The sequence below is a fragment of the Cupressus sempervirens genome, chromosome 11 (genome assembly GCF_028749045.1).
Source record: "Cupressus sempervirens isolate cs-2001-9-10 chromosome 11, ASM2874904v1, whole genome shotgun sequence".
Taxonomy (NCBI): domain Eukaryota; kingdom Viridiplantae; phylum Streptophyta; class Pinopsida; order Cupressales; family Cupressaceae; genus Cupressus; species Cupressus sempervirens.
The window spans coordinates 186,158,415-186,173,330 of record NC_143128.1 but is presented as its reverse complement, the minus strand read 5'-3'; the positions used below and the strand labels follow the sequence as shown (position 1 = coordinate 186,173,330).

General features: G+C 35.7%; 1 protein-coding gene across 4 annotated transcripts in view; it reads right to left on the bottom strand.

The window, feature by feature from the left end:
* LOC149528817 (TAF RNA polymerase I subunit A) overlaps positions 1-3,013 on the bottom strand; it is a 206,966-nt gene extending 203,953 nt beyond the window's left edge. For 2 of the 4 annotated variants that reach the window (XM_089809936.1, XM_089809934.1), the window contains exons 1-2: positions 2,195-3,013; positions 1,138-1,254 (exon numbers count right to left, since the gene is read on the bottom strand). In XM_089809936.1, the coding sequence (XP_089666062.1) occupies positions 1,138-1,254; positions 2,195-2,232 (155 nt within the window). In that variant the 5' untranslated portion in view covers positions 2,233-3,013. The remainder of the gene's footprint in view (positions 1-1,137; positions 1,255-2,194) is intronic. The other 2 variants (XM_089809935.1, XM_089809937.1) reach the window with 1 other exon arrangement.
* Between the last annotated feature and the right edge of the window lie 11,903 nt (positions 3,014-14,916).

Genomic DNA, 14,916 nt, shown 5'->3' with positions numbered 1-14,916 from the left:
TGTTTCCGTCTTTTCATTAAGGGTAATTTCTATACAGAGTTAATATTTGTGGAAACTTACTATTTTTAGTAAGTGGGCCATACGAGCTCAAAATGCTCTGATTCCATAGTTGGAGGTTCATCTTAATTATTTAAGCCTACCAATGGAGTTGCATTGTCATACCATACATATTGTAGAAGTTATTAAGATTTTTGGGTATAAAACCTTTGAATGCAAATTTGAAGGCCTAAATGGCTCCAAAACGAGGTCAAACCTCAGTTAATTGACACTTGTGCAATAAGTGGGTCATACGAGCTCAAAATGCTCTAATTCCATAGTTGGAGGTTCATCTTAATTATTTAAGCCTACCAATGGAGCTGCATTGTCATACCATATGTATTGTAGAAGTTATTAAGATTTTTGGTTATAAAACCTTTGAATGCAAATTTGAAGGACTAAATGGCTCCAAAACGAAGTCAAACCTCAGTTGATCAACACTCATGCAATAAATAAATGTAGACCAGGAATTATTAATTCTGAAAACTACTTATAGTTAAAAATTGGAGCTTGTACGCAAAAGGCATGGCCTCCGGAAGTTGGGTTTACCTAAAAGTAAAATTCATAATTTGTTTTGGGTTGACCTTATGTAATAAATATGAAAATAATAATTATTTGGGGGTTGGTCGGCAGTTAGGACTAAATGTCTAGAGCCTTCTCGAGTAAAATTGCATATCTAAGAAAGGCTCGTAGGTTGTTTAGGGCAGTTCTGGGTAATAGTTTGTGGTTCTATCTTGAAGAATATTGTAAAGAAAGTGCCCATGTGGCACTGCATATTGTATTTCTGAAAATCTGTAATTCCATATTTGTGAAGATAATAAATAAGCTCATCCTCTGTTCTTCTGAAAATTCAGTTGTATCTCCATTTCTGTTGTGTGTGTATTAAGGGGAGCTCCCTTCATCACAACAATATGAAATCCAATAGGATGTTATATAAGTTCAAATCCACGCGTAGGCATGTAATAGTTAATAACACATCTAACAGTGGGGTGTGTTCATCCCTATAACAGGTCTGAGCCTGTTGGTGTTTCCAGATATCCTTGAAAATGAAAATTTTCCAAACATGACATAATATTACTGAAATTAGTTACAGCAGCAAACCTTGTTAATAGCTTCTTTTGGATCGGGTTGCTTCTTCCACAAAAGCTCCAAAAGATGAATGATTTTTTTTTCATTCCCTTGCTCACTCTCAATCTGCCTGAGTGTCTCCATCGCAGCCTGACAGGAAAAACAGGTAACAAGTTAACCAGTTTCTCTCTAACATACTTTGTGAAGAAGATTTTACATAATTTTCAAAAAAAATTCAATACCCAATTCTTGGATTGGTTTCTAAAACTAAAAGCATATATAACAATCCCAATACCTTCATCTATCCTTTTGATGAAAAGGATTTATAAAATATTTAACCTATGTTGTTTGAGAAGAATTTATCTAACATCTAACCTATAAAATAAAGAAAGAAAGAAATGATATGAATGTCCGTGATTGACAATGGCATGTTGATATTTTTATGTTGTGATCAAAACATATGAATGGGTGGATCCATGTGACTCGGTTATACATCCTAGATGAGCATTAAAGGACAAAAGCACCCTAAATGAAAATCCAACTCTGGGTACGGAGGTCAACCTAAGTCAAGTATATAATGAACATTAGCTCAAGTGCCTACAAACAAATAGGCATGCAAGGAAAGAGAACCCTAAAGTGGCCAATTGGGAGATGTAAGGATTATATACAAATTTAAGCAATTCTATAATGCGCAGTCTTTACACATGTCCATCTTGAGGGTAAAGATATCTAATAGAAGCATGTAGAAGGCATTTCTTTGGACTTTTTCAACCACAGAACAGGAGAGAATGCTCAACGAGCAGTATTCAGCTACAAAGGATCAATCATATTAATAGACGGGGCATTTCTGTTTTGACATCACCCCCATTAGCATAAATATCCTGGTGTCTTGGCATACTAGAGCTAGAAAAAAGCAAATGGGCTGGAGATGACAATGACTCCGCAGGCAGAAAGATTAATGTCACATTCAAATCAAGGAAAAACTTGCCAGCACTGCATAAATCAATTAAACCACTATATTGAAAATTTGAAACCAAAGAAACAAAAATACAATGCATAACATTTAAATATGAAAAATAAGACTACTTACCCAGTACTTGAATTGATACCTAAAAAAATAGATGTCATGGGTCATTCCTTTCAGCAAGGCACTCAAGACTCCTGCGCATTCCTTCCATCTGTGCTGGCTCGATAGCTCTTGCAAGATGCCTCTTAACCTATGGTTATGATATGGTATCACGTAATCGGTGCCACTGTCTTTACCCTGCTCTTTCCTGCTTTGAGAACTAAATGACTCAAAAGAGAGTGATTTGGCCTTGTCAAGGGCAAGCCTAGTTGTCTCTGAAGGATCATAACCGTCCAGATTATTGTCTTCTATATGCTCCTCAAGGTCTTTGGGTCTATGCAAACTATGAGAATTCCTTAATAGCGACACTCCATGTTGGGGAGAAGAATCGATGGCATAGTCCATGTCTTCATAGTCTGTTTCAAGCTTCACGAAGGACTTATCCATTGAGTTAATGAGGGATGGCATGAGAGCAAGGGATATGATAAAGAGCTGAATTGGTAAAATACTGCATTCAGCTAGTAGGGTTATACTAATTTTAGCGAACAGAAACACTTCTGTTGTGACAAAGAAGCTGCTAATTAACTTTTAAAATCACCCCACAAACTGAAAAGAAAACAAACAATTCCTGCTCGTACCCAAAATATTACAGAGTGACCAATTGAAAAAAATAGAGAATACTCTTGGTCAGAATTGAACAGTGTGCATACAACATTTGTTCAAATATGCAGATCAGCTATATAGCTGAAAACTGACCGTTAATATAAAATCGTGTTAGCGTAATACATAAAACCTACGGGTTTCTATGAGTTTAGAATCCAAGTCGGTGCTCCGGGATAGGCGGGTCTGCAGGGGTTTGGGATGGTAATTTAAGGGTTTCGGGCTCCAGCTTTACTTACTTTTTTTAATTACAGTCAAATTATGGGTAGATTTCAATTTTTAAATTTTAATTATGTATTTGATTGAAGGTTTAATGTTACTTTTGGATCTAATATCAAGGGGTTTGAGTTTGGGTATATGAATTTTAAAATAGCTTCAAACATAATTTATTTATACTATGAAATTACGGACACAAGATCCTTTCATTTGTAATTTTTAAGTTTATTTTTATTTATTAAATTGAAGTTTTAAAGATTTTTTTCATTGATTAGAATTTAATTGTATTTATAAATGTATTATATAGGAGGGAAATAAGATATGACAATAGTTTATTAAGTGATCTGCTTATTGTGAAAATTACTATTTCTAAGGAAATGTTCTAAACTTCTTCAGTTTTTGGATTTTTCCATGAGGTATATATATATATATAAGTTTCTATTTTGATTTCTTGTAGATCATATAGTTCATAGGTTCGCACCTTTTTTCATTTTATAAAATTGTTCATTCAATTTTTATTATCATTTTAATCCCAAAAAAAATTGCAATTCATCTTTAATTTTTTAATAAAATAATTATAAAATTTTAATTTGTAAATATAAATATAAATATAATAATTTTGTTCATTTGAATCATAGTTAATAACTTTTATTTTTAAATTTTTTTTTAAAATAATAAATATACATTAAAAATCTCTTTATTTTTCTAGGTTCTTAAAATGCTAAATTTGATATGTGAACATAAATAATTTTATTCTTTACATTATATGAAAAAATCCAATTTTATCAATCTTCCTTAGAATGAGTTCCTAGATTTAATTCTTAAATTTCAACCATGCACGTGAAAAATTATTTCCATAGTATCATATTTCTTATATATAAAAAAATCAAATTTTATTTTAGTAGCACCATAGGAGGTGCAAAGGAATAGTTGATATGTAACTTTGGATGTGATGTGACGATTTTGATAATTGTTAACTTATTAAAAGCTTTAATCCTTAATAATTTAACTAATTAACATTACATTTTAAATATAAAATATTTGTTGTGTGTGATAAATATTTGTCAAAGTTTGTGTTGGGGTATTTTTTAATTTTTTAATAGAATTGATGTTGTTATTTTTTATACAATTTTGAATGAAGAGTTACTATATAATTGGAATTATTTTTTTGATTTTTTTTGCAATTACAATGTTTAGGAAAATTTTAGAAAAGTATCATTTGGGTTTGTGATATTTGTTTGGTTTACATGTACAATTAGTAAACATTAACTTAGTATCAATGCATTTGTCATGGTAATTGAAATGCAATTTAAAAATTATAATATATGGACATGACATAGTATGTTATCATCAAATATAAATCCATTGATATTTACCGTTTGTTACTAGATTAAGCAGATAACCCTAAATCTTAAAGTAATAATTTGTATATATTTAAATTGAATACACATAATATTTTTCATTGTGCAATAAGAAGTTTGTCAACAACTGTATTATAATGGGTTGGTGTACCTTATATTTGTAGAATGTATCAATGAAGACTACGTTTTTTAAATTTACACAATCTCTTTTTTCTTACATATTGTGCAACCCCAAGACTTGGATATAGAAATATAAGGTGTGAAAGGGTGGGGCGGGCATGGGGAAAAATAAGTACTTGTATTAATAGAAAATTAAAAAAGTTCAAGAATTGTAGCATAAAACGAAAAGCTAAATGGATGTACAAATGAGGGGGAAGAGTATGGTGGTAACTACAATGCATAATATTTGACAAGTCCAATGTGTAAGATTTATTATAACATTGTCAGGTTACAAGTTCATAGATCAAGAGGTAAATTGCATATGTCGTTCCATAGGAAGTGTTGAATTGAACATTCATTCTAGTGTGTGCATGTGCATTAAGCATTCCTTTTTGGAGAGAGTATGGTCTGAAATCCATTGTTATAGGAAGTTGCATAGTTTGATCATTTGTAATATCAAATCAGATAGTGTATTGTTGCTAGAAAGACATTTGTAGGCCTAAGGATGATATTGTATCAATTTCCACATGACATTTCTCTATTGCTAGCTAGGCATTCACCACTCTAGTCGAGTTGCTTGCATTACCTGATTTTCTCAACCTTTACTTTTTTAGTTAGTTGTCTCATAGAAATCCATAAATTGAAGTCATTTCTAGGTTAGAAGTCATTGTTTTGTCAAGAATTGGCCTTTTGATTTTTTAGTTTTTATGATTATGTAGATCAACAATCCACTAACTCATATAAGGATTTACTATGTATTTCTCTAAAGATGTAATGAATGATGCTCATTCAATTTGATGTAACACATAGTAAGTCTACTTAAAATGATATAAGAGTTTGCAGGCTAACAATTTCAAACAAAATCCTATATTATAAACAAATCTAAAAAAGGGCACAATAATAAGGACCAATAGTTTGTGGTTCTATCTTGAACAATAATCCAATGCCCGATTTCAATATTAAGGAAGAGATTTGTGTCCTTGGGTACATTCCCATGGTGCATGAGGATTGCTCCATCAATTTATTTGCAATAAGACAAGAATTTTTGCATGTCAGATGACTTGGTGAATAGTAATTATAGAAAATATTGTAGTGGTCAGTTTTTAGTTTTGTAGCCTTATTTGTGAATAACTTTGACAGTTTGTTTGCAATAGACTCAACTTTTCCAAGACATATTCATTTATTCCACCACCAAGAAGCAAGATTTTTTCTCATGTTTGGTAATTCCTTCCTTTTGTCAATCTTTTATAAATTATCCTATTTTTTAAAATGAATGTAAAATACTCTTTTTCACACCAACAAAAATATTGAAGAACTTAATTGAACAAAGCGAAATTGGAGAGCATTAGATAACAAACATGTAAATATTACCTAACACATAGAGAACATAATTAAAATAATTGAATGACAAAATAAATATTTGCTCTAAAGATTGAATGACAAAGATATACCTCTTTGTTTCTATACCTGCTCTACTTTGAAATAATAAATGCAAACCCTTGTTATAGGAAAGACAAGAAAGACAACTTAGTCAGTATATTAAATGAACAATTGATAGTTAACGCTATACAAAATAGACAACTACCAAAGCACTGACAATTGAAAATCCAATTTGAACCTCATTCATATGAATATGTTAAATATATTTTAGTGTGTGTCTTTTCAAATTCGTGGTTCCTTAAAATACTCTAACCATATATTTATAGGCAAACACATAAGAAAATTTACACATAGTTTTTAAGGCAAATTCAAAATACTTAAAAAAAGACATTTTTATTTATTTATTATTTTAGACATATAAGAATCTTATTATTTTTTATTCCATTTTTAGTGATTTTATTTAAGAAAATATATTGTTTTAATTTGAATATTTTAATTATTAAAAAATAGATAATATATTTTTGACTTTATTACCAAAATTTAATTAAAAACAAATATTTTCTATCAATATAAATCTATTTTATTTAATAGGAACCTATTTTATTTATTATTCTAGAGATTTAGATATCTTATTATTGCTCATTTTAATTTTGGTATTTTTATTTAGTAGAAAAAGTAACTTATATTGATTGTTTTAAAATATATATATATATATATATAATGGGTTAAAGCCTAGATAATTTGCTATTTATTTATTATTATTTTTTGATCGGTCACTACTATTTATTTATTATTATTTGTTAAGATTAATTATTATTATGTGTTAAGCTCAAGTAGACTCAAACCCAAGACTTTCCTTGACTATTTTTTTGTAGGCTCTTGCCTATTATTTATTTTAATTATTAATAAATAGATTTAAAAAATTATTTTACCATTAAAATTAAAATTAAATATATATTTTTTCAATTAATACAAATCTATTTTGTTTATTAGTCTAGAGAATTAGGAACCTTGGAAAAAGAGGGGTAAAAAATTATTCAATCAAATGCAAGTTACAGAGCAATGGCCAAAGGCCCAAAACCACACTACATACTCCTCTCGTCTAGTAACAACTGATCAATGATCTCACAATACTCAGAAGGTAACTCATCCCTACCATTAATATCCCATCTATCTACCTTCTTTGAAGCCCACTTAGCTAGACATTCTACCACTTTGTTCCATTCGCGAGGGATATGACAAAAGGAGACAGAATCCAAGGAGCTATAGAGGCTAAGAATTTGTCTGGCCAAAGAGGCAAGCTGCCAACTAACATCCTCCAACCTCTAGTTATTCATCATATCAATAACAATTTGAGAGTCTGACTCACAGATGATCTCTACCACCCTAAAGAACAACCACGCTCAATAGCAACTTTAAGAGCCAAGGCCTCCATTAGATTATTAGAATGTTGACCCTTATAAATAGAGAGGAGAAAAATTGCACCACTATCATTACCTCTACCAATAGCCCCAATACCAACATGACCAGGGTTCCCCTGAGAAGACCCATCTGAATTGATCTTCAAGAACCTAGCCAAGGGAGGAGACCACCTCCCATCTCAACAAACCCTTCGCTTAACATGGCTAGGTCCTTTTCTGGGAGTGCATCCCTAGTTGTTATCTCCCAGGTTCAAATTCCTCACAATAGCTTGATCCCCAAGATCAATAGTAACGAACATATCACACTTTGCATAAATCATCTCCTGAAGCCTATTGAGAATCTTCTCCCACATTTGGTAGCTTCCTAATTTGGAATCACAAAAAAATTTGCAATTCCTTTCCAACCAGAGGTTCCAAAGAATGAAGATCGGTCCAACCATCCAAGCAACTTGTAAGAAAGGAGTCTTCGCTGGAGGTTTACCCAAACTTTCCCAGAAATCAATAAGAGAAGAAGCATGAATACAACCATGACACCAAGCCTCCCACCATCTGTGCCATATCTCTCTCAAAAAGGGTCAGAGAAAAAACAAATGAGAAGTACACTCCTCATTGTGCAAACAAAGACAACAAACCAAAGGTCCCTGAAAACCTCGTTTGCGAAGATTCTCCCAAGTAAGACATTTCTTATGAGCCAACAACCATAAGAAAGTTACGTTTGGGCCATGAAAAGCTGCTCCAAACCTTCTTCCACCAGTGCACTTCAGTCAGCCCATGTAAGTTCCTGTCAAGAGTAGCATAGCCTTGGGCCACTGTAAATTTACCTTTTGGACTAGGACTCCAAGCCAAGTTGTCCCTCCCCTTGAGAGAGTTGCAAAACCTATTCTCCAAAACTCTAAAGAGAAGGGCATGGTCCTCATCAAATTCGCCAACCGGCCACTCCTCAAAATCCTTCCAGCAAGCCCCTTCAACCTGACCCAGGCATTTGACGGTCTTAAAATGCTCCACTTTAAGCCAACCTGCATTAGTAAAAGAATGGGAGAGGTGAAGAAGCTGGGGAAAGCTAGGGAGAATGGGAGGATGGCCATCCCAAGGGTCCTGCCAAAATAGAGTATCCAAGCCTCCATTACAAATCCAGAAGAGACCCTCCTTAACTAGTTGGGATCCCTTCTTAAGTGTATCCCAAATACAGGAGCCTTTACCCACCAAAGGAAGTCATGGCATCTCAAAGCAATCTACACTAGGAAAGTACTTGTGGGAAAGAATCTTGGCCCAATGTTGATCTTGATTATTACACCATTGCCAATACAACTTGGCAGCCAAGGTCATGGCAACAAGAGCCATCAAGCGAAGCCCAAGACAACAAGCTTGCTTTGATCTACACGCAGACTTCCACTTAACTAGACTCCATTTCGAGGATAGAAGACTACTAGACCAAAGGAATTTTTGGGATAAAGCATCAAAGTCCCTCACAAAATTAGAGGGGGAAACCTGAACACAACACCTATAAATGGGGAGAGATTGCACCACAGTCTTTAGCGGAACCACTCTCCCAGCAGAAGATAACCATCTGTAAGTCCAGTGACTAACCTTACTCTTGAATTTTTCCAAAATACCCTGCCAATAGTCCCTCCGCTGAGCACCCAAGACCAAAGGGATCCCGAGGTACATTAAAGGACAGGAACCAATTTGGAACCTAAGAATTCTAGCAATCCTATTCTAAATAAGTTGAGGCATGTTAAAGAAATAAATAGAAGACTTATCATCATTAATTCTCTGACCTAAGGCTTTCAGATAGGTATCCAGAGCTTTCCTGATATTCACTGCCTCACTAATTCTAGTCATGCCCATCAAAACGGTATCATCCACAAACTGAAGATGAGAATACGAGGAAAGGTCATTTTTCTAGCTCCATCCTTGGATAAGACCCTATCACACCTAAGCTATTAAAAACCTACCAAGACCCTCCACCATGATAATGAACAAGTATGGAGATAGTGGTTCTCCTTGCCGAAGTCCCCGAGAGGCCCCAAACAAGTCTAAAGGCTCTCCATTAATAAGAACCGAGAAGGAGGTCGAGGTCACACAGCTAAGAACCCAATCAATCCACTCCACATCAAATCCAAAAGTCAAAAGAATTTTTTGTAAGAACTACCAACTCACCCGATCATAAGCTTTGGCCATGTTCAACTTAATGAACATAGCTTTCTCCTTAGAAGTAGCCATAGAGCGGACTGCCTCCATTGCTATCACAACCCCATCCAAGATTTGTCTTCTATCAACAAAGCCACCCTGTTCAACAGAGATCAAAGAACCAAGGATAGGCTTGAGCCTCTCAGCAATCAATTTGGTGATGATCTTGTAGACAACATTACATAATGCTATAGGCCTAAATTGATCTAGCCGATTAGCCCCTTCCTTCTTAGGTATGAGAGCCAAGAAAGTGGAATTTAAAGACTTCAACATCTTTTTATTACTATATGATTCTTGGACCACATATAGGAGATCATACTTAATTATCTCCCAGAATTCTTGGAAAAACTCAATCGAAAACCCATCTAGACCTGGGGCCTTACCTTTCTTCATATTAAACACGACTTTCTCCAATTCTGGAAGCAAGATAGGGAATAAGAGGGTGTCATCCATCTCAGTAGAGACTGGGTGAGGGATACAATCTAGGATGTCCCACACCTCAGGCCTAGCAATAAGATCTTCCCTAGAAAAGAGATTAGAGAAGTAATTGATAGCTTCCCTAGAAATATCATCACCAGAATAGATTTGGGTCCCATTAGTTAGGACCAGAGAGGGTGGTGAGTTCCCATGCCTTCGTGCCTTAACAGAGTTGTGGAAAAAAGCAATGTTCCTATCCCCCTCCTGAAGTCAATCAATATGAGATTTTTGCTTCCAGAAAATCTCCTCTCGGAGCTCCCATTCTTCTAGATCCTTAAGAGCTGAGGACTCAGTTTTACTCGACTCAAAGCTCAACCCATGGTCACAAATCTAGCAAGTGATATTATCTAGCTTGGTTTGAGAAGCAACCTTCTGCACATGTAGATACTCAAAACATTGTTTATTCCATCTCTTAAGCCTATACTTCATGTGTTGAAGCCTCTTACTAAAAGTATACATGACCATACCATGATTAGGCATCCCCTCATACCACCAATCCACCATAAGATTAGGTAAAGAAAAGTCTCGGAGCCACATCAATTGGAATTTGAAAGAAGGATTCTTAGTGACTCTGTATGAAGTGATGGAAAGATTAACGAGCTAGTGGTTTAATCCCCTCCAATCAAGAATTTTAGAACTAGTAATCCACCTATTGTCCATCCAATAGCAGGATACCAAAAATCTATCAAGCCTTTCTGAGATAGCCTCACCACCACATCTTTGATTATTCCATGTAAAGACACCATTGGTTGGCTTCACATCAATGAGAAACAATGAGCCAATCAGATCTCTAAGAAAATTTGATGATGGGTCCAGCCTAGCTAGCCCACCTCTTTTTTCCTCTAGGCTAGTAATTGCATTAAAATCTCCCACCATAATCCATGGTAAAAAAGGTTCTAGAGACCGGATGAATCTAATGTGATCCCATGACTAAGATTTACCTAGGAGCATAAATATGGGATAAAAGACACATTTCTCCATTCTCAAAGCTAGTGGCAATCAAAGAAATGGAGGACTGATTGGAGATCCACCATACTGGGGAGACTTTCCTTGGGTCCCAAAAGCAAGCCACCCCACCTGAACTATTCAAGGCCCCCACCCCCTGCCAAGAGCCCTAGGGCCAGATATACATAGCATAATTAGCCAATCCATCCAAAGAAAGTTTGGTTTCCTAAATAAAGACCATATTAGGAGACTAAGACTCAATTAATCTATGAATAGCCTTTTGTCTGGGGATGTTGTTCAACCCCCTTACATTCCATGACAACACAATCATTTATGGGGGTGGGTGAAATGAGAATCAATGGGTTTCACAAACCCAGACTCAACCAAATTTTCACCCATTATCTTCACTTTCTTCTGATCAGTCTTCCTGCCACTTTTTGACGGTTTATCTAAAGGCCCCTTTTTGAATGGTTTCTAATGTATGCCTAAAACAAGAGGAGCCTTATTACTCTTTGTAGAATTGGAGGTCCCCTTAGGCATAGGGGGGTCCAGAGCCACCAAAATTGGGTCCTTTGAACCTTGTGACCCACGAAGATCTCCGATATCCTGAACAAGAGGGAGCAAATCAATATCCAACTATCCAGCCTATAGGTCCCCTATAGATGGAATCTGATCCTCTCTGTGTGTATCCCCTACTTGAATCTCATGCTGGCTTTTGGCCTCAGAAGAGAGCTCAACTGGGATGCCTTCCTCTTGGACCATGTCTCCAAGAGCCTCAAACCTATTAAAGGTGTCATCAGTTTGCCTATCCATCCAGGTTCTCTTCTTACCTTTGCCCTTATTACAAGATTTAACTTGCATAAATCCCTCACTATCAATAGGTTTGTTAGATACCTTAGCCTTTCCCTTGTCCTCTCTAGGGGGTCCTGGAGTAGCCAAGGGGGGGTTCTTATACCTGGGACATTTGCAAAGTAGAGGCCCATATTCATGGAAGATTCTGCATCTAAATGGTAAGGTCTCATAGTCCAACTATTGAATCCATGAAATTGAGCCCATACAAATCTCCAAAGAATCTAGCAATGGATTATTTAAATCGACTTCTACACAAATATGAGCAAAATATATTACCTTACGATCTTGAGTCTGTGAAGCTGATCCCACAGGTTTTCCCAGAAGCATTGAGATTGAGTGAAGAATATCTTCCCTCCAAAATTCCAAAGGAAGTCTTGGCAAGTGAACCCACACCAAAACTCGAGAGGGGATTTTTTCTGCAGAGTTAAAGCCCGTGTGCCAAGGTTTGAAGAGCCCCACATGATTAAAGAAATAAGGGTTGCCTTCAAAAGCCTTATTCCTGTCCGACATGCATGACAAGATAACCATAAAATAATTAGTAGCTGCTAACAGAATCTCCACATCTCCTTCTGGGTTCCACAGCCGATGGGCCTAAGAATCCAACATAAGCAATGAAAGGTGGAGGCTCAGAAATTTGCAAATAAGAGCATGATTGCTCCAGTACTTAACATCCTCTAAAACATGTTTCAGTTGGATAACCAAGATTGGCCAGACCTCAGCTTTTTGCAAACATCCATTGATTTTTTGTAACCAGAGCTTCCCATTTGAGGATGATTCTCCTTCCCCTGATTGGGGTTTACCATTCAGAGCCTTACTACTAGCATGCACCACCAAAGCTGGCTCACCCATCTCCAAATCTTCACCAGGAGGCAAGGGAGAGGTGAAACCAACATCTCCCATTCACCCCGAACCTCGATTTAACAAGCAAAAGAGGGAAGGATGGGGAAAAAGCCCCTCAAACCCACAACACCACCGATCCCCACCCAAAAACATAGCTATGGCCAGGAAACAACAGGTGTTCACTCGTAGCAAGAGGGAGAACTAGCGTTTGAAATAGGAGCATGCAAGCAGTGGCCCCCAAAACCAAAGACAAATGCCACAAAGACTAGGATGGACGTGGGCTAGGGCACGCAAGCCCTAGCAAAGCATGAAAAACTTGCCCTTGACCTTCAATCACAGTCGTAGCTCCTCCTCAGTCGCAGGCCCCTTCCACATTTTTTTCTCTTACTCTTAATTTGCTAACCCCAGAGAAATAGGAACCTTATTATGGTTTAACATCAGTAATTTTATTTAATGAAAATTTTAATTTTACTAATTATTTTAATTAATAAAAAATATAACAAGATTTCATTTATTTATTTATTATGGAGGGTTCAAACCTACAAGGCAACTCAGCAAGGCACGAAGCATGCGAGCTACCAACTAGCGAAGGCCACCATGAAGATGATTTAGGAACCCAATATGGGCTCACTCGTGTGTGAAACCTCTTTATCTTAGAGCCAAGGACTTGGATTTTCTTATCATAAAAAATCTAAATTATATATTTTTAATTAATACAAATCTATTTAATTTATTATTTAAAAAAATTATGAATATTATTTTTGTTAATTTTTATGTGGGTTTTTTAATTAATAAAAAAAATATTATTTAATTTTTTATATAAACATTAGTTTTTTTTTTGATAGGTAATTGGTTGAAGCCTATATTATTTATTATTCATTTTATTATTATTGTTAGATTAATTATTATGTTTTAATCTCGAGTAGATTCGAACCCAAGACCTCTCCAGTGAGAGGTTCACAACTTACCAATGTGTTGTAGGCTCTTGCCTAACATTAATTTTAACTTTAGTATATAATTTTTTTAATAAATAATAGGTCTTTAAGATCTAGAGAAACAAAGGGAATTAACAAACCATCGTAACTGAGTTTAAGCTTCAAGAGGATGCTCCTTAGAGTGCTCTTCATGATATTTTGACTTCAACTCATGTTTTATCTTTCCAGATTAAAGCTTATTCTTTCCATAATCTTGCAAATTAAATTGGTTAAGGTCACATTGTTAGTGCATAAATCATGATTTGTATTATACAAATAAGGTTGTCCTATATAGAGATTCAACAAAAGGAAATTTTCATATGTAGAAAGGATGACGAGTGCTGGAAAGGGAGGGAAGGGTGATTTTCAAAATTTGAATTCTGAGAAGGTCAGGATTCCTCTTGTTTGTTAGAATCAGATCCCTGGCTTGGAGCATGGGTCACAGAAGGAGGTCAGTCAAGGATCTTCTAGTATAGGAGATCAGTCAGAGAAAGATGATGGGGACCTAGATGCTCCCCCCAAGGTGGTGGTCAAGATTCCATCAGTTCCCAAGGTGGGTCTACCTAGCTCTACTAAATGGTCATCCCTTTTTGGGGTCAAGCCCATAGGTAAGTCCTCTTTCTTTCTTGTTAAGATTCTTTCTGAGGCGGAGAAAGGATCTTGTGCCATTGCCATTCTGGATGAGATTGTGGATCATAGTATTAAATCCATGGCTTCCACCCTGGTTGGCAAATTCTTGGGGCCAAGGCCAAATATCAATGTTGTGAGATCTTTTATAAAGAAGAAATGGACCCTTAAAGGTCAAGTTTCTATCACAGCCATGGCTAAGGGCTTTCTATCCTTTGACTTCTCATGTTTGGAAGACCTCTCTAACATTCTGTGTGAGGGGTCATGGGTTGTTGGTCATTCCACTCAGGTTCTCTAGAAGTGGTCATGAAAAATGAATCCAAACGTCTCATTCTTTGTGCAAGCCCCTGTTCGGGTAAGGTTACTCTAATTTCCCCTAGAGTTCTAGAATGAAGATGTCCTTTTGGGGCTAGCAAGCTCCTTTGGGGATCTTCTCTCCATAGATCCAATTACTGCTTCTAAAAGATGCCTCACTTATGCCTAAATTTGCATAGGAGTTAGGGAGGGTATTGACGTGCCAGAAACTATGGCTTTTCATTCCAAACTAGGTGTGCATGTTCAAAAACTAATTTATGAAACCATGTCATTTATATGTTTCCTTTGTCTCAAATCAAGGCACAAGGAAAATCAATGTCCTAGGGCAG